This window comes from Diadema setosum, chromosome 8 (genome assembly GCF_964275005.1).
Source record: "Diadema setosum chromosome 8, eeDiaSeto1, whole genome shotgun sequence".
In the NCBI taxonomy this organism is placed as follows: domain Eukaryota; kingdom Metazoa; phylum Echinodermata; class Echinoidea; order Diadematoida; family Diadematidae; genus Diadema; species Diadema setosum.
This window is the reverse complement of record NC_092692.1, coordinates 17,006,963-17,026,181: the sequence shown is the minus strand read 5'-3', so window position 1 is coordinate 17,026,181 and position 19,219 is coordinate 17,006,963. Positions and strand designations below refer to the sequence as shown.

The window sequence follows — 19,219 nt, the reverse complement described above, 5'->3', positions numbered from 1 at the left end:
CTGCATGGATTTCACACGCTTCAAAACTTAGACTTTTTGATATGTTTAGTCAAGAGTGGAAAGAAGCCACATGGTCAAATAGAATTTGTATAAATTATAGAATATTTAAGGATGATTTGATGTTTGAGAAGTATTTACAGGTCCTGTGTAAGGAAAGATTATATTACTTAAAGTAAATTCACATGTAGATCTAATGGATTACCCGTTAATAAGGGCAGGTTTGATGCAAGCCTGACAGATGAATTGCATTGTACTATATGTTCATCTGCAGATATGGGGGATGAATTTCATTATAGCTTTGTTTATCCCTTTTTCCACAAAGAGAGACTATTGTATTTACGTAGTAGCTTGACGGCCAGTAGACCAAGTGCATTACATATGGCAAAACTATTCAATTCAGCTAATGCTTGCCATTTGAAAAAACTAGCCAAATTTGTCAAAATAATTATGTCTCAGTTTTCTTCAAAACCAAAGAAGAAAGGCAGTAGTTTTGTAGAAAGCAAAGTAGATGTGAATGTGTGTACACGTAGTGGTAGAGTAGTTAAACGTCCTTTACGCTTTGTTTTGTAAACATGTTTATTTATATCTGTTTTTTCATATGTACATGTACATTATCATTTACATTTTTGTATTCATATATTGTAAATATGTTTGTACTCTCATACCCCGAGAGGGGGTCGATAGAGTCAATAAAATCTTACAAATCTTACAAATCTTACAAATCAAAGGGGGAAAATTCAATTTCAGAAAGAGAACACTTTTCTTTTGCATATTTTGATAGTTTTAGACAGGAATACATTGGAGGGAGACAGCGGAGTGCCTTCTTCTTCTTTCGATAAAGTAAAGGCCACCCTGTAATGTATTAGTCTACTGGCATGGTGTGAGGTACTGGGTGCAGGCATGTATAGAACTCAGTGTATGTTGAGAACATTTTCTATGAGGAGATATGTGCAGTATTAATTATTAGGTGTGCAGCTAAACCTGTTCCTGTCCTCCTGTCGGAGTTGAAAATGTCGCCCCTCTTCCTTCTGCCTACGCGTCCTTAAAATCTAGAGAAGTACACTTGATGGTTTGGTCAGGTAGGCTATTCTGTAACGAATGGTGTGGGCTATTAATAGTCTTTTTGTCTCGGCGGGTGTAAAACGTCGCTGACAGATGAAGGTTTACTTTTGCATAAACTGAGTCCTTCCTAAGGGTTTGTTCCTAATTGTCTTCCCAAAATACACTGAACTAGCTGTCAGGAGCAAAATGTGGAAATCACACACAAAAACAACAACAACAACAAAAAAAAAAAAAAAAAAAAACTACAAGAAACCAGCCAACAAGCATACAAACAAACAAACAAAACGGAGAAAGCCAAAAAAGCAACAACAACAAAAAACAAATGAAAACAAACAAACAAACAAAAACAACAAAACAAAACCAAATAGAAGATAAAATATGTCATCATCAGGTCAAATAAGCAAGAAGAGAAAAGCTTATAAACGCAAAATGCAATTTTGCTCAATTACATGAACACACACACACACACACACATACGCACACAAGGAAATAAACAAGGGGGCGTTTTTGGCCTCGAACAGAAAGGAGGATTTTGTGTGTCGGAATTTTGTTCAGCCTCTCTTGGGCAGTTGAGTTAAAAGAGAGTGTTAAAAGCAAAGTCTCTATTTTCCAATTAATCGAAGGGATTCAGGGCGATGGACGATATCACGAGGTAATCAATAATTTGTTTTCAATGATTCAAGTTGTGTCGATCTGCACTGCAAACACTGTTCCACATCCTGCGAGATATTGCATCGTGTGCCGCGTTCGGACATAGTATTTCATGGTCACGCTCTCCCTCGTTTGTATCAACGTGGATAATATCGCCGTCGCCGATCGGACTCAATTTTGCAAATTAGCAGGTCGTGAGTGATTGATTATGGTTCTCGAAAGATCTTTACGGCGTAATCCTCACACGATGAGGGATGAAATGCAAAAACTGATGGAACAGAGAGAGAGAGAAAGAGAGGGGGATGAGAGTGGAAGAGAGGGAGAGAGCAAAAGTGACGGGTAAGGAGTCCACTCATTAAGGCTGCCACCATCAAGCCATTGTCGTTCTTTTGTTCTCACTTTGTTGTCACTAGATTCCTCTCGCTCCGAGTGGACTTTTCATAATTTCGCTGCTCTAATTGAATGACGCGATATCACGAGATTTCCTCTTGTATTCCACTTTAAAGGTAGGGAATCCCATTTGCAGTCCTTAAATGAAGAGTTGTATAAATACGTGGTATGTTGACGAGAGTATCATTTTAGAAACTCCCATAAAGTATTGAAAGTGGAAGGTAACATTTAGTACATTTTTATTGACCGTTAGATTTTGAATTGAATTTTTTTCGGGGCTCACCGTAAATTCCAGTACATCACTAGGCTACATTTGCAGACCCATGCACTGCATGTGTGTCCATCATGTATATTTTGTGAAGAAAGTTCATCAAAACTTACAAACATTTCTATATACATTCTTGCTACACTCTCTATATGTTATTACATCAGCTCTTATACTTTTAGATTTGTGTTTATAGATAAAAAAATACAGAAGACTGCAACAAAAAGGCTTAAGTGTGGCTGACACACAGAACTACTGAGTAGTTGAGTTTTGTGCATTATTCAAATTGTAGATAACTGTTGACTTCCAAATTTCTCAGCAGTGGCCTAAACAAGTCCCCTGAGGTTCATATTTAATGTTTTGCTGCATTTTGGGAGGTCTGTAGAAGGTATCCCCTACCTTTAATATATCCCCTTTAATAGAGCATTCATAGCTGTTGATGTAATTGTTTTGTTTTTTCAGTAGGGTTGTGCCTTTTTGATCTCTAATGGCTAAAGTGAACTAAAAGACAATGGACAATATAGTCTCCAAATAGTGGATGGTTATCAAATGCAAGTGTTTTAAAGAATGTCGGACAATTTCTCCTATTATGTTTATTGACGTTATAGTTATTATAATAAAAAAAAAATTAAATTTCGGAAATTATTAGTATGTAGCAAAATTAAGATAGGGCCATACTTATCTGCCTATGTTGGATTTTCTGACAGGGTCAGTTAATTAGGTCTCACATTTTTCAACAAATCGAAAAAATTATAGGTTATTCTTTTACGAATTGCCCGATAAAAATGAATCGGAGTTCTTGTAAGTTTTTCGAAAACCATCATTCAGAAACGAAAAGATATCTAATAAGGATTTCAAGGCTTAAATAAAATGAAATGTTATTATCAAAAAAAGGCTCAAAAGAAGAATGCAAGTAAGTGCAAAAGACTGTTTGCGAGTGTGAATGTATTAATCTCAGTCATCGGGGAAAAATAGAGAGGGAGAGAGAGAGAGAGGGAGAGAGAAAAGACAGGAAAATTGATAGATATAGATTGATAATGGGAAGAAGAGAAGCGAATGCGTGGAGAGCATGAGAGGAGAAACGGGGTGGGGTTGCTGGGAAAGATCAATTACTCTTTATGCGACCGCATGGACTCACTTTCCACCTCCCTCAATTTTGCATGAATAAAAGCTTTTGTTGTACACCTTCGCAGTTTTCCAGTGGGCCGCCGGTTGTTTCGCCGAGTTGATCTCGCGATTACATCCTGTTGTCATGGAAACGAGACTCTGCAGCATCCCGCTCCGCTTCATCGTCACCATAATTATCCGGCGTCCGATAAATGCCGATCGTACAACCTGTTTCACTCATGCGCTGCGTCAGTGGCTTGCTCCTCCTCTGGAACTACCTAGAAAATGGGGGAAAAAAAAACGCACCACCATATCTATGTGAAATTACGTGCTCCGTCTCATGAAAAGGATGTCTGTCTTTAATCGTTTGTCAAAGGAATAGAGAGCCTCACATTTTCTAGATTGAAACTAAACGTTTCTTGCAAGAAGAAAGACAAAAATACCAGAAAAACATCACTTTTTAAACTGGATACTTCGAGATGCTTGAGTTCATTAATCATGCAATGTCTGCTCGTCGTTTTGTTGCTGACCAATTAATATTAACTGGGAAATTGAATTGGTGCAAGAATCAAATATGCAATGATGGACGAGGAGAATAGATTGATATTGCATATTCCTCTTCTCAGTTAGGTCGCAGTCCGGTGAAACGTGCAGGAACGCAAACCCTGCGAAGCGCCTTTCGGCAGACTGAGTGAAACATGTCGCGCGCTTACAAGATAGCTTTGCTGTCGTCGTCAGGAAAGTATTTGACGACGGATTATGACGGGAATGTCAGTCTTGACAACGCAGCAAAAAGACTGCCAAAGGGTCAACAGTGGACTCTGGAGAGTTCTGCGCCGGAAGGGGACGGATCCTTGTCGTCTGTTTACGCCATCTACTCTACCAATGGTCATTATTTGACGGTTGACAAGTCCGGCAAGGTGTCTGTGGACGCAGAGGAGCCCAAGGAAGAACAACGGTTTGAAATCGACGTGGGCTACTGCGGTAGCGGTGGCTGGCTTCTCCGAAATGTTGCCCAAGATATGTGCCTCTCGAGCAAGAACAAGAAAGTTCTGTGTAAGAAGCAACAGATGCAGAAGATGGATCAGAAGTGGTACGTTAGGCTGGTTATACATCCCCATGTATGCCTCTTCAGCGAAGCCAAGCAGTGCTACGGCCGTGTGCATGCCGGCAGGCTGGCCTTTGACACCACTGTCCCTTGGCAGAGTAACGCGCTATTTACTTTGAAATACACCGAGGGCTATGGCTACTTCCAAGACGCCGAGGGAAAGTATCTGAGTCGAGAGGGAAGGATGATGCGGGACTGCTGTCCACAGTGCCTTTTTGTTCTGGAAGTGACCGGAGATCGAGTGAGATTAAAGGACTACTCCGGCCATTATCTCTCTGTCAACACTCGAGGCCGTCTGCTTAGTACTACCGGGAAGGACCGTGCCACCTTCGACATTAAACTCAGTTATCCCCATGTTACATTTCATCAAAACGTCAAGGGTACCTGGATGAAATTATTTGCTAAAGAAGGTAACCTACTTAAGGCGAAGTCATTATGCAATCATGAGATACTTCATAAACATACAGCGTAAATTTTGTGTCTACTTTATTGTGGCTGTTAATTCTTGGTCATCTTTTTGACCAAGTAGTGGAAATTAATGCTTTAAATAATTATGTCAAGATTGTGTTAAGATTTCCATGTGATCAACATGAGCTGCATTTAAAAGAACAAAATAGTGTGTTCAAACTTTGATGGTTGGAATAGGTTATTTGCATAAGATGGAAAAAGTGTAAGTCATATCCAATATGTAACGAACTAGTTGTAAGAAATGCGATGAAATCTCACACACCTAGGTTTCCCCTTCATCGCCGGTAGTATCTATACGGTGTGCGTGACGGCTTCCGTTTGCCCCATCCCGCAATCGATGCAGGCAAAGCCATTTCCAACAATCGGAGGTGCCTTGAAGAGAACGAATTTAAAGTATAGCTATACTCTCAGTGATATTTCGTAAAAACACACTGGTACATACGTAAAAAAACGACAACAAACAAACCTTAACAATCGTAAAAATTGTAAGAACGTTCATGAACAGAAATCAAATAAAACGAATATTACTGCTATTATACTATAAATCTTTACCTGTAAGATTGCTCTTATTATTTGACTGTATTACATTAGCTTCCTGGTACAGGCTAAATTTGTCTCCGATTCGATTCAATTTGATTTGATTTGATGTATTTCACCGTGGTCTTCCCATAGAAAAATTGATTTGCATGAAATGAAATTGGACGACTCATTGATAAAAGCAAATGGCATGGAAGACTAAAAAAAAAAATAAAATAAATAAAATGCATCCCAAACAAGGAACTACCCATTCTCATTGTGTATAGAAGAGCAATATATTGCATTGTCCATGGACCAAAATACGCACCATCTATATCTTCATCAACCTGTAGTTCACATACCACTGTCAACTACCGAGTTATATGCCCAGCACCCTTCACTTATCATGCTTATAGGACTTTATGGCCAATCAAAGTACATCACATTGCTGCGATCATTGGCAAGCCCAAAGAAAGCCGACTCTCTAAAGCCAACTTGATATAAAACTAAGCCTTGAATCATGCGTCGGATGTAATGTTTTGCGTATAATTTTTGCGTGAATATCAAGTCGATATGGCATGAAATCGTACTTGTTTTATGTTGGGGGAAAAGGTGACTTTCTGCCAGCAGAGATCTGTTTCACACGTCCTCTTCTGGGAGAGCAAAACAAAACAAAGTATAAAGTCTGAATAATTCGATGCTTTGAATTAATGAGAACGCTTAAGCGCTACTTTGAAATAGTCATATAGACTAGGTAGAAATAATAGAGTGCCAATAATTTGCTGTTTTGAAACAATGAGAACGCTTAAACACTGCCTTATAACAGCCATAGAAAATAGGTAGTTAAACTGCACGCTGGTCGGCGCGTGACGGACAACCAAGGAAAGCACATGCACTATCTGGTGCAGATATCAAACTACTGTCGCCTGCTTCCCCAGCGCAATCCTGTTGATAACCACAATGAAATGGACGGTGAGTCGACAAAAGACTAGCTCGTCATCATGCATAAATGAGCGATGTAAAGTTCAACCACGTATTCATATGTTATCACGAGTTTGTGTTCATATTATGTATCCCATTCACGAACATTCAAGCATACTCACGCACATACATGCCTTAGGTGTCGCTTTGTGATGTCCGGTTGTGTTTTTTCTTTATATTTTTACTTACCAGTTTCAGTTTCAATTCAAAGTAATTGGTCTACTTGTGCAAATTTCACAGAGTGCAGTATATTAGTACCAAATTAGCAATGAAAATTGTTATCATTATCATTATTCTTTTGTTATTATTATTACTATTATTATTACTATCATTATTATTGTCGTTGTTGTTGTCGTTATTACTAAAATGACACAATGAGAGATTTCTACTGTTACTCATAACGTAATAGACATATAGGCTCATAAAAGAAAATAACATACGTGGGAACATTGACATTATTTTCAAGGTACGAGTGCAAGAGGCCGTCATCGGGTATTATACAGCACGTATCTGTAGGAGCAATGGAGTACTGTAAGAGCAAAAGAGAATTGAGTTCTACTATCAAGCTTTTCTTAACATCTTGCTTTCGTTAATGTTCAAGATCACACAATAATGTGCATCGCAATCACTATAATGCAGCCTGATGGGCTTGGAAAGGCAATTAGTTTTCTTCATGGCAAATAACTATTTTCTTTTTAATACCATGCATGGCAGCCGTAAGCTGGAATCCATTGCCTAGCCTTTGGTACTAAGAGACATATTTCGCTGTATTTTTGTCTGTTTAATGAAAGGGACATTTTTACATTTTTGTTAGACATTTCGCGTGTAGTTTCATCGTTCCAAAGAATACTCTAAAAGAGATAGATATATAGAGGAAGAGAGAGAGAGAGAGAGAGAAAGAGGAGAAGGGACAATATTTTGCATATAAACAGCAGTTACAAATGATATTAGGTACGTGTGAATGTACCCCACATGGTTAAAGCGCTATGTACCGAAGCATTCTATTCAGTAAGTTTGCATATTTGTTTACTTTACACCAGAAGATCTTTCTACTTGTGAATTGTTGCAATTTGATGCTATTTTCATCACGTGTTTCCTGTACCCCATTTCTTTCTATGTTTTCTTTTAATTGTTACACTCTAAACCATCAATTTGGTTGGTTTTGTGTCACACTAAAACATGAAAGGGTAGAAAAAAAATCGTCAATTGAATCGAATGTGCTTCATGGAAAATATTTGAGACAGGTGATCTTAGAACTTTTCTCTCATAGGTTATGTGTACAGGACAGCTGGCAATGTTGGGATGGTAATAATATCATAATCGTCTTGAACAAGTAGTGTAAGAAAGTATATAATATCCTTGCATATATAAATAAGGGTGTGTTTGTGAACAATTTGCTAAGGCAAGATCAGCGTTTTGAAATGCTTATCCGAAAAGGCTGAACAAAGTGGCAATAAGGTATGTGCTGTTTGGTTTATGCTATTTTTTTTTTCGAGCTCGAGAAAGATCCAGTATTTTGCAAATATGCACTGTGCATTGCTGCAAAACTATAAACCCCTATTGTAGTAAGCTGATCAGCATATATTCCTGTCTACTTCCTGTGAATAGGAAAAGAGTTGAGGTGACGTCAGAATCTTTATACGTGATTTTGCTTCCCATGTTCAGAGAGAATCACCGATCGTAAACGCACATTTTTGTGCGATTTGAGTCGGCGTTTTGAAACATTGTTTATATCAATGATAGTCGTGACACACCCTTGGTTTTAATCACTGCCCCTGTCACACTTTACCGAATAAGGCAAACGCGCGTGGGAAATGAATGTGGACTTGTGGCATCCGTTTATATGCGTTTCATGTCATTTTCATTCTTTGGATGGACGTTTTTTTTTTTTTATAATATTCTGGTGATTTCCGTCAGAGGGGCCAGAAAACTTTGCAAATGCACAAAGTTTGTTGGGTTTTTTTTTTCCCCGCCAAAACGGATAGCACAATCTGACCCTTTTCTGAAAGATGTACGTTTCTCCTCTATCTGTGCTGTATACTTTGTCGTTTTCCATAGTATACATTTTCATCCGTTAGGCCTCCTGTAGAGTCCGTTGCTGCAACAGATGGAACGGATGGAACGGCTATGTACAGCTCATCAAAAGCATACGCACGGTTCTCTGACAATCGATGCACGTCTCATGCGTCACGCAATTGTTCCTCGTGCGTTTTGTCTTGTGAGCATACGGTTCATATTCGTTTCTCATGCGTTTGCGCACCCCCGACTGTCCTGTACATAATTGCCCCACGTACGTTGTTTGTTCGTTTTGTTCGGCCCTTAAACCGAGTATACACACTCCTCTAATAACGAAAACCTTTGTCAACATTTTATCCCCCGGAAAACATTTTGTCCACCGGATTGACGATTTCAACAACAGATGAGCAATTAAAATATCGTAATATTCTCCTTCATATTTGCAGGCTGTTCAGAACTCGTGTCGATCGAGGCCAGCAAATGCGAGGATCACGAGGACGAGACCATATTCGAACTCTCCCCGCTCAGCCTCTCTACCACGCCAAACTCCAAGTGGGCGCTCACCACGGCAGATAATAGATACCTGATTGTCGACACGGAGGGCAAGCTTTGCGTGTCCAAAGCAGCTACGCAGTAAGATCCACACACTATATATATATATATATACACACACACACACACACACACACACACACACACACACACACACACACACACACACACACACACACACACACATACACACACACATAATCTCTCTCATGTCTCTCTTTTCTTTACGTGTTTAAAATACCTTTGGTATAGGACGCCATATTGACAAGTTATACGCCGAGGGGGCCGCGTTTCGTTAAGATGTGACAACATGTTTTGAAAAACAATCATCTCAGGTCAGAATGCAACTTGATACTAAAAAGTTGTTAATAATGCCTCATATTGTCCTGTTCCACTTTGAATCCGCTCAACTGACTTTATCGTGCATGATTGTGCTCAGTTTTCACTACGCCTGCGCGATTGCGAAGACTAATTCCTGGTCTTTCGCAGAAAAAAAAAAGCGAAGAGAAGCGCTGAATATTTCTGTCACGAGTTGTCATGCCTATAACATAATCACATTTACATAATGTATAATTTTCTTAAACATGTTCTGCAAATGCTTCTCATATTCATAGTGTTTCATCGTGACAAAGTATAGGAAGAAGTTATGGGGTACATCTCATGAAAAGTTTGTATTTGTCACAGCAAGATAAAGATGAAGAAAAAATTACGCTTGCTATGACCCCAGTCTTGGACATTAATCATACCATCGAATTAGGCATAACGTATTGCAACAAGTTATTTCAAGATGTATGTGTTGGCTAGGAGAAGTGGTACCATAATATCATAATCTGTCTTACCAAGTGACTTGAGTTCACAATTCACTGCCTGATGCAGACAGGAATATGTATGGGTGCGAAACAAATAGACTCATGACATACTGTTGTTGTTTTTTTTTAATCCATCCATGTTCTTCATTTCCAAATCCATCAAGCATTTATTTTTAACGATATCAGCCTCTGCTCTCGTTCATTAGTGATAACCAAACGCAGTGAGGTGTACCGTGCATGAACGGAAATCTGAGGTTTCAATTAGATTGGAAAGATGTTCCCACAGAGCAATTGAGCAAAATGAAGCAACCAACTCTGTAGGTGTGTTAATTTGATCACATGACTAGCACTCCCACGCTTTTATTGCCTAAACCCCCACCTAGCTCCGAATTCAGGATTCGTCGCCATTATCTGCATAGATTATTTCCTTTTTCCCGAGGTAAGTTTAGCGTTGTACACAAGGTACTGTCATCAGCACTTCATCTGCAGCCATCCACTTGTGAAAACAAGCACATACACACACACACACACACACACACACACACACACACACACACACACACACACACACACAGAGACAGACAGACAGACACACACACACACACACACACACACACAAACATGATTGCACACATAACTTCACCACGTCTGAAACCCATGGTTCCAGTCGTATACAGTAGTCTCTAATGCTTTTTCATGAGGTTCGTTCAGTATTAACGTACTCGGCCTTGTTACACTCGAGGTCCTCTTCCAGGTATAGCATTATCAAACCCTCCCCACCCTCCCATCACTTACTGGCAGCTGGAGAGTACACTTGTACTAAATACATAACAGTAAACACCCTGAAATCAAGCAAGTTACATCAGAATACAGACAGGACAGATATGTATGGGCATATAGGCATATTGTATACCACAGCAGATAGAGATGGGAAGGGAAGATAGATAGAAAGATTGAATAAGAGATAGATCAGAAGATAATATGACAGTGGTTATAGATATGACAGATATGACAGTGTGCCAGGAAGCTAGCTAGCTAGCTAGCTACCTATATAGATAGATAAATAGATGGATGGGTAGATAGATAGATAGATAGATAGATAGATAGATAGATAGATAGATAGATAGAATTAAATCAGTTTTCAGCAGAAAAATAAATAGTTGTAGGTCCGTATAGACAAAATGACTCTCCTGAGGTGTTTGCAAAATACTTGAAGAATGAGGTGGAGATTCTAGATCTCTATAGATAAACCTGATGAACAAAACAGAAGTGATGTTCATGATAACGGTAACTAAATAATATGATTAAAGAAATAGAAAAAGAAAGAGAAAGGGAGGGAGGGAGAGAGTGCGTGCAACTGTATTTGGAAAGGAAAGTAGGAAAGAGACGCATTGTAGGAGAAAGGAGTATTTGTGTTAAAATAGAAGGAAACAAAAAGGAGTGTGAGAGAAGGAGAGGCAAGAAGAAGATGGAATTATTATTATTATTATTATTATCATTGTTATAATTATTATCATTATTATTATTATTATCATTATTATCACTATTATTGTTATTGTTATTATTATTATTATTATTATTATCATTATTATTATTATCATTATTATCATTATTCTAATCTAAGGTAGCTGCTTCAGGATGGCTAGTGCATACACCAAGGTTAAGAGGGACATGCTTGGTAAAAACATCTTGGCCAAGCTAGGACGTAGGCAGTTGACGGGATTCGAACGCTGGGCCTCCGATTAACAGATAGGAGAATTATCCGTTATTCCTCGGTACTACCTGCCCGGGCGGATCAATATGTCAGCTTTAAACTTTTGACTACGCAGAAGGAAAACATCGCTAGTCTCATGATCCAATGTATGTGACCATCTCCATCGGCCTCTCACTTACTTCGAACAGTGCTCGTAGCCACACGTACTTTCAGCGGTAACAAATTGCTTTCTTACGGTCATCTGGATTGATTTAAACTGCATGATTCGTTTGATTCAGTCGTCATACAATTACATGGTACAGGGCCAATGAATTTTGCTCGCCGTTCTATTTGTACGTGTGCATGTATGTAACTTGGTTGAACAGACGAGGATGTCATCATATTTCTGCTCCTGGTGCCGGCGAAACTTCACATAGTATCGATCGTTAATCGACTTTTTATGTTGTCTTCAAATTCTCTCTCTGATTAGTCATTGCAATTGTTTTTGCATGAAAGCAGGAGCTTATCTTGCATTCAAGAAAGTTTGTAGCAATGTTAGATGAATGAAATAATGTGGGCTTGGGGGGAAAATGATCGTAAGTTAGTCGCTCTAATCGAATACATTGTCCGAATCCAAAGGGTGTATCAATATTCTTCCTGATTACTGATTGAAAGCTATCGCATGATTCAATACTGATACATGGTACTGTGGCTGAGATGACCTCTTCCTCGCTCAAGTTACCGAAGTAAAGTGGGACAGCCAGTACATCCCTTGGAGAACTACATTATTTGGTTCAAAGGTTCAAATTTATTTTCATTTCCGTCAAATAAACAGGGAAATTATATACAATGCATATGGAAATGGACGTTGCAAAGCGATTCAGCCAAACAGCTGATTACGAAACGCTTTTGTATCTTTTAAACGGATAACGCATATTTCAATTATATTAATGGGGACTACCAGGTGAAGGCAATGTTTTTACTATATGACTCAAAAGAAAACAGAGCAACTTTAGTCATCCCCAAATTCCTATTCACTCTACAAACTGACAACACTTGCGCAATCTTTTGTCGGGTTGATGCTCTGTGAAGATGCATCACTCATTGCAATTATGCAACGTACATGTAGATATATACAGCATGTCCCCAAAAAATTACAATTAAATTTTCGCATTGATAACACCCAATATGATTAAACTGTCTAAATGCTACTTCAGGGTCTTAAAATATAACATCTTAGCTCTCTTTTGCAGAAAACCCCATTCAGTTTGGTTGAGCGGTCTCAGAGAAATGTGGATTTAATTGTTGTAAAGCATGTCATGAGTCTGCTTCTTCCAAGTTTAGCATTTGGATGCTCTTGTGTGTGAACACAACAGACAGAACTTGGAGGGAAGAGATTCCTGACATCCTCTACAAAATTCCTCATTTCTCTTTGACCACTTAAGCAAATTGAATGGGATTTTCTGTAAGATGTGCGCAATGAGTTTATAGTTTCATACTCTGAATTTGTATTTAGATTGATTCACTAATCTTAAAGATATTATTGCGGAGGGTCCCGTTGTATTTTTTTTTTTTTGGGGGGGGGGGGGGACATATGGTATATCGCTTGCCCCTGCGTCGTCTGCTTCCAACCACCACTTGTGAAATGCCTATGTGATATCCTCTTGATGATATAATGAACCTACTACACATGGATATTCATCATTTTGTTAATTAATGCAATGCTCTCTTTATGTCAAAAGCGTTAAAAAATTATAAGCATTCTTCTCTGCTTTGATCTAATGAGATATCTGCCGCCAACAGGCAGAGGAAAAAGCACAACGCAGCTTTGAAAAATCTATGAACCAAATGCGTAGAAGAGAATACCTCTCTTAAATGAAGGGAAATGTATGGGTAATTGTGTAATTGTGGTATGTATTGGTATATCATTGCTCAGACATTTTCATTTCAACAAAACGCAGGTACTTTTTTCACAGTGAATGTGAACATTTTACCCAGTAGCGTATGATTTGTAATCTCATTTTCTACATTTCCGCACATTTTTTCCAAACGATACGAAATTTGTCGTGTTCTGATGTTTGCGTTCTCATCAATAGCTTTTATACAAAGACGATTAGGTCTGAAAAGGCGCATCAGCCATTACACCAGAATTAGAGAAATATACATTTTTTTTTGTGTATAAATCAGCCATTTCGTCCATTTTGTCGACGAAATTTTCATCGAGTTACAAATGTTCACCTGTCGTCGACGAAATGACTGATTTCGTAACGAAATAGGGCATGCGACACTTGGCGCCCCATACAAAACCACGGTTTTTGTCCATGTTTTAAACCATGGTTTCAATTGTACCACCTTCATGAATTCGGGCCATTAAGATGCGCATGATCAGGTGGCGCCGTATCTCGTACTTCAAAGTGGTTGGATTTGTCGAAAGTCCGTTCGTTGATAATAGGTCCATGACGACATTAAACGTAGTATATCACCAATCGCACTATATATTGAGAGTTTCTGGTTTGAACTTTTGGGGGGAAAAGACCTAGAAATAGCAATATTTGTTTTATACTTTGGATCAATTCATCATTTATGTACTGATATATTCATATATATATATATATATATATATATATATATATATATATATATATATATATATATATATAATTATATATGATATATATAATAATCGTTTGTTTTTGTTTATAATTTTCGTGGAAAATGAGCAAAGAAAATGACCTCCGGATTGCTAGCCCGGTGCTCTACCGACTGTGCTATGAAAGTCCTTGTTCAGTGTTCGTCCAAGAAACCCTCAATCCTCAATGCTCGGATGGTCAAAAGATATAGTAGTGTGTTTGTGTGTGACACACACACAAATCCTGGCATAAACCCGAAGGATAATTCAACCTGGGGATAAATGCGAGGGCTCACCGAAGTGATGCAGCTTTTTGAGTATGTAACAGACGCAAACAGGAGAAAGCTGACCAGAAATTAATATAATTTATTAGTGGAAAAATGAGCAAAGGAAATGAGATTACATCGGGATTATTTTATTTTTGACGAAGATAATAAATGCAAACAGAAGAAGGGAAAATGAGACGTGACGTCATGTGGTTGATGCGATTTTGTGGAGGGTTCCTACCGTGACCTTACGAAGAATTGCTAAGTGTTGTCACAATAGTTTTACGACATTTCACGAAGTCATCATAATTATGAAGGAGGGCGCGATATTACAATATTGCTTTGTGACATCATTACACAAAAAAGGAAATATTTTGAAAATGTCGTCATAAAAGAGTGACTTCATTTTCCAATAGTATATCATGGAGTGTCAAACATGGCAACATACTGTAAAAGTTAGGACTGCATATTTAATCACATGGAACTCTCTCAACCTATCACCTTTAAAAGAGTTCTTTTTTTTTTTCATTCTAAAAATCCAAAATATGAGAGGTGTTATACGTTCGTGCGTGCGTGCCTGTGCCGATGCTTTTGAGGTATTGGTCTGTAAATGTCGGGCTACTCGAAATGCCGTCTATGATCACGCCATTCAAAAACCTTCACTGAACAATGTTTCTTTTTTGTTTTGTTTCTTTTTTGTTTCTTATTTTTTTTTTTTTTTTTTTTTTTACAATTCTATGAATTCTATGAATAGTTTAGATAAACCGTTTCGGAGATTGTCAGAAAGATTTGTTCACCACCGTGTCAAATTGCAAGCTGATGAAATGAGAAATTCTTTTTACGTCTGTTATGAAATTATTGATGGAAGATAATTATTATAATGTCCTGCATATTGCATCACATGTGGTGACAGTTTAAGTGTGAAGAGAGAGAGAGAGAGAGAGAACAAGCCACTTATATCACAATCTGATTGCCGAAGCTCTGACTCTTTGCATAACCCGTTGAATCATCTTTTCATCTTGTTTTGGACCCCCCCTCCCATGTTCAGCGTTTTAAACGGAATAGGTCTCATAGATCATTGCTGCTAATTTTACGGTCCGCACACGAATGTCTGATATATCAAAAATTTACAGTGGGCATGGCAAACAAGAGGTGTATTTTGCGTTGCCCTAGCAACAATGAATTGTTTGCAGGCACCGTTGACGTGAATAATTGATTTCTTGAAACAATATTCTCTCGGTTCATTCCAAAATGAAGGAATAACTAGTTGCAGAAACGTGCCCATCGTGTGGATGGTGAATACAGAATCGCGAGCAATGGAGACAAATTCAACAAAATCGGCTCAAAATGACGCAGTATGATGGTGTATTGGTTACCGTGGTACATAAAACGGATCTCAAATAAGCATAAAAGTGTAGTCGATAAACGTATGTCAATGCCTAAGTTAGTTAAAGCTACTTGCAAAGTCGCACGTCAATGGGGTAATATAAATCTGCTTAAGTTCAAATAATTCATCCTGTTGCCACATTCCTCTGAAAAACAGGAATCATAAATCTCGTGGTTGTCATTTTTGTATCTACATCACACGCATTCGTTATGCAGATTGAGTTTGTTATGACGTTGTGTACGAGTGGTATCATAACAGAAATTATAATGCACATGATACATTTAAACAGCTGTAGACTGGGGTAGTAATGGGTCATTATGCTGTATAATTATTCTATTACAGAAACATCAGATTGTAAATCTTATACAAATAACTTCAGCAGCTGGAAGTTACTTTCCACTCTGACTCATCACTGGGCTAATTATCCGGCGAAAAAGGAAACACTCAACATCCCATGGACCGATTCGGTTTTGGTGCTGTTTTTCTATGTTTAATTTCTATTTTTGGTGCTGTTTTTCTTATTTTACTTTCTATTTCAACCATAAAGGGGGGGGGGGAGGGTCAGCATGCTAATATCTAATCTATGCACTGACATAGCAATGCGACTTCTGCCTCATTGCATAACCCATTTAATACTCATGGCTCCTCCTTTAAGTGTCGCCGGAGGCATGTTGTATTTTGATAATTTGTTCGTCCTTCCTTCGTTGTCCAATCCATCTGGACGTAATCGCTTTTGTGGACAATTAACGAAACTTAAGAAACATTTGAGGTATCCTGACAAAACTTGACATACAATGTATGCTCGAGTGGACGACGTAGGTCTACATTGTGCCTATCAACTTTTGAGTGCACAAACGCAAAGTCAAAAGGTCAACTTCAAATTCTTAAAATTGTACTATTATCCCTATATCTCGGCAATCCATAAATTACGCTGAACTTACGCTCTTCCTCCATGCCTTGCAGGGCACTTTCGGCCATTGGGGGTCAACGGTCAAGTGACAATTTTAAAATTTCGCAATTTTACCCGTATTTTGAAAATATCTCAAAGTATTGTTGTGAAAATTGGATACTACCAGTTGGTGATTATCTGAAGAAATTCTTGGGACATGGGCAAATGACAGGAGTCAAAAGTGAATTGAAAATGGCCAAAAAAGACATCTGATTGAAAACTGGATCAAGGAATGTACACACTCAATATATTTGTGGTTGTGCCAAACTTTAAAACACATCATTTCAATGTTTTGCCAATCATGTGAAACTGTCATCTCACATTGTCAAGATGAACTCTAAACCCATTAGGAGAACCGTGCTATATGTTGGAGGCATACCGGTCGCCCTAGCTGCATTTTAGTCTTCTCATCTTGTACACCCTCCCCCAAACACACACACACACACACACACACACACACACACACACACACACACACACACACACACACACAAACCGTTGCGGCCAATCTTACCTATGTTTTGAAACCAAATTGGTATAATATTAAAAGTAAATGTTTTCCTTGGTGATTGAAGTTATCTTAAGTAATTGCTATGCATGTTAGAGCTTTAAACAGAGGCTGGTTCGATCCTTCAAGAAAGATGACGAATAACCATCGGCAAACGAATATCACCGACCAGGATATTAATGATAGAAAGGATGTTTATACTGAGTACAATAAGGTAAAGATGAATTAAGTTGAAGAGTTGAACAGATGTATCAGGTTAAAAGTAAATATTCCTCATGATGCCGTGAAAATACGATGCCACTTTCTCATTACAGCACTGCCAAGCAGTTCGAGTTCGAGTTTGTCGGCAACGCGTTCGTTCTCCGCCACTCTCACACCAGCCAGTGCGTGCGCATCGACGACAGCGGCCGGCCTTATCTGACCGCAAACATCATCAACGAGTCTACGAGGCTGACTCTCGAACTGGTCAATAGACCGCGGTTGATTCTGCGCGGTGAGTACGGCTATATCAAGGTCGAGGGGAGCGGAAAGAAAAACAAGGTCAGGTGCGACTCCGCTGAATTTGACGACCTCGGTCTGACCTATGAACCGGAAACAAACACTTACCGCGTTGCAGGTGAGCTCAGCATGTCCCACATTTTCCTTAGCCCATATCAAATTCATTTTTAAATCGTAGTGGATGTATGACTTTACACATTGAGCAAGTTGCGGAAGTACATGCATCACACACAATTGCCAAAATGTGCTAAAATGTGCTGTTATTCACTTTTTGTAATTAACCACTGACACCTCTGCCCATTATGAGGAGAAAATATTGCATAGAGACTATGTTCCTGAGACTTGCTTGTTTCAACGTTTTCTTCATTGTTATATATCATGTTAATGATAAGTATTATGTACCCAATAGCGACTTATGAATTATGCAATCAATCACACGGTTTGCATATGTAGAAATGATACTTTCATGTAAATGCTTTCATTTTCAGACACGTCGTATGTAGAATGTAAATGTATACACTTTAATGCGATATTTCACACGTTCACAACTAACTTGACATCCCGTTCATATTTTCCTCATACATTATTTTTCCCCATCACCAATGAAAGTGCTAGGAGAAATTACGAAGTACTGGAGCTTGGATTCTCTGCACGAACACGTAATTGTCACCGACGCAGATAACCGCACTTCGTTTATCGTGGAGATGCACGTGCTGTGTGGCCGCGCGCTGCTGGCATTGCGACCATTGCAGAACAACGACATGAACTACCTAAAGGGCTACAAGGGTGGCGCCCTAACCGCCAGTGGTGAGGCACTCTCGAAAGACACCATGTGGGAATTCTATTAACCACTTTTGGAATCGCATCTGACGTAAATATGTGGCGAGGCCGTCAAGGTATAGAGGAATTTACACCGAAGCCTCAATATCTGAGTCTCTGCATATCGCAATATTCTTTTTTTTTGGGATAATTCTTTATTCGAATTTCGTTCAATTTCATATCACAAGAATCAGAAATGTTCACAGAACAAAAACAAGAGTTAAGACATCGTACGAAAACAGACTGCATTACACACAAATACAATACAAAATAACATCAACTTACACCTTATAAGGACAAAATGCAGTAATACCAACATTGTGCAAACTAATGTCAAACATTGTAACTCTTTTAACCGAAAAAAACCCCCAACGAAATCCGCTTTTTGTGTGTTTTTTAACACATATTCTCGCAAAGGCCCGCAAAACAGGAACATAATAGATAATTTGCTTCTCGAAAAAAAGAGGCCACTTGCTAGAAAATATACACACATGCACACAGACACACCCACATAACACCAACATGCCACCCCCTCCCCCTCCCCC

General features: G+C 38.7%; 1 protein-coding gene across 1 annotated transcript; it reads left to right on the top strand.

The window, feature by feature from the left end:
* Positions 1-4,173: 4,173 nt before the first annotated feature.
* Positions 4,174-18,703, top strand: LOC140232102 (fascin-like). Its single transcript, XM_072312250.1, has 4 exons — positions 4,174-4,993; positions 9,011-9,197; positions 17,672-17,973; positions 18,465-18,703. The coding sequence occupies exons 1-4, from the start codon at positions 4,174-4,176 to the stop codon at positions 18,701-18,703; spliced, it is 1,548 nt and encodes a 515-aa protein (XP_072168351.1).
* The last annotated feature ends 516 nt before the right edge of the window (positions 18,704-19,219 follow it).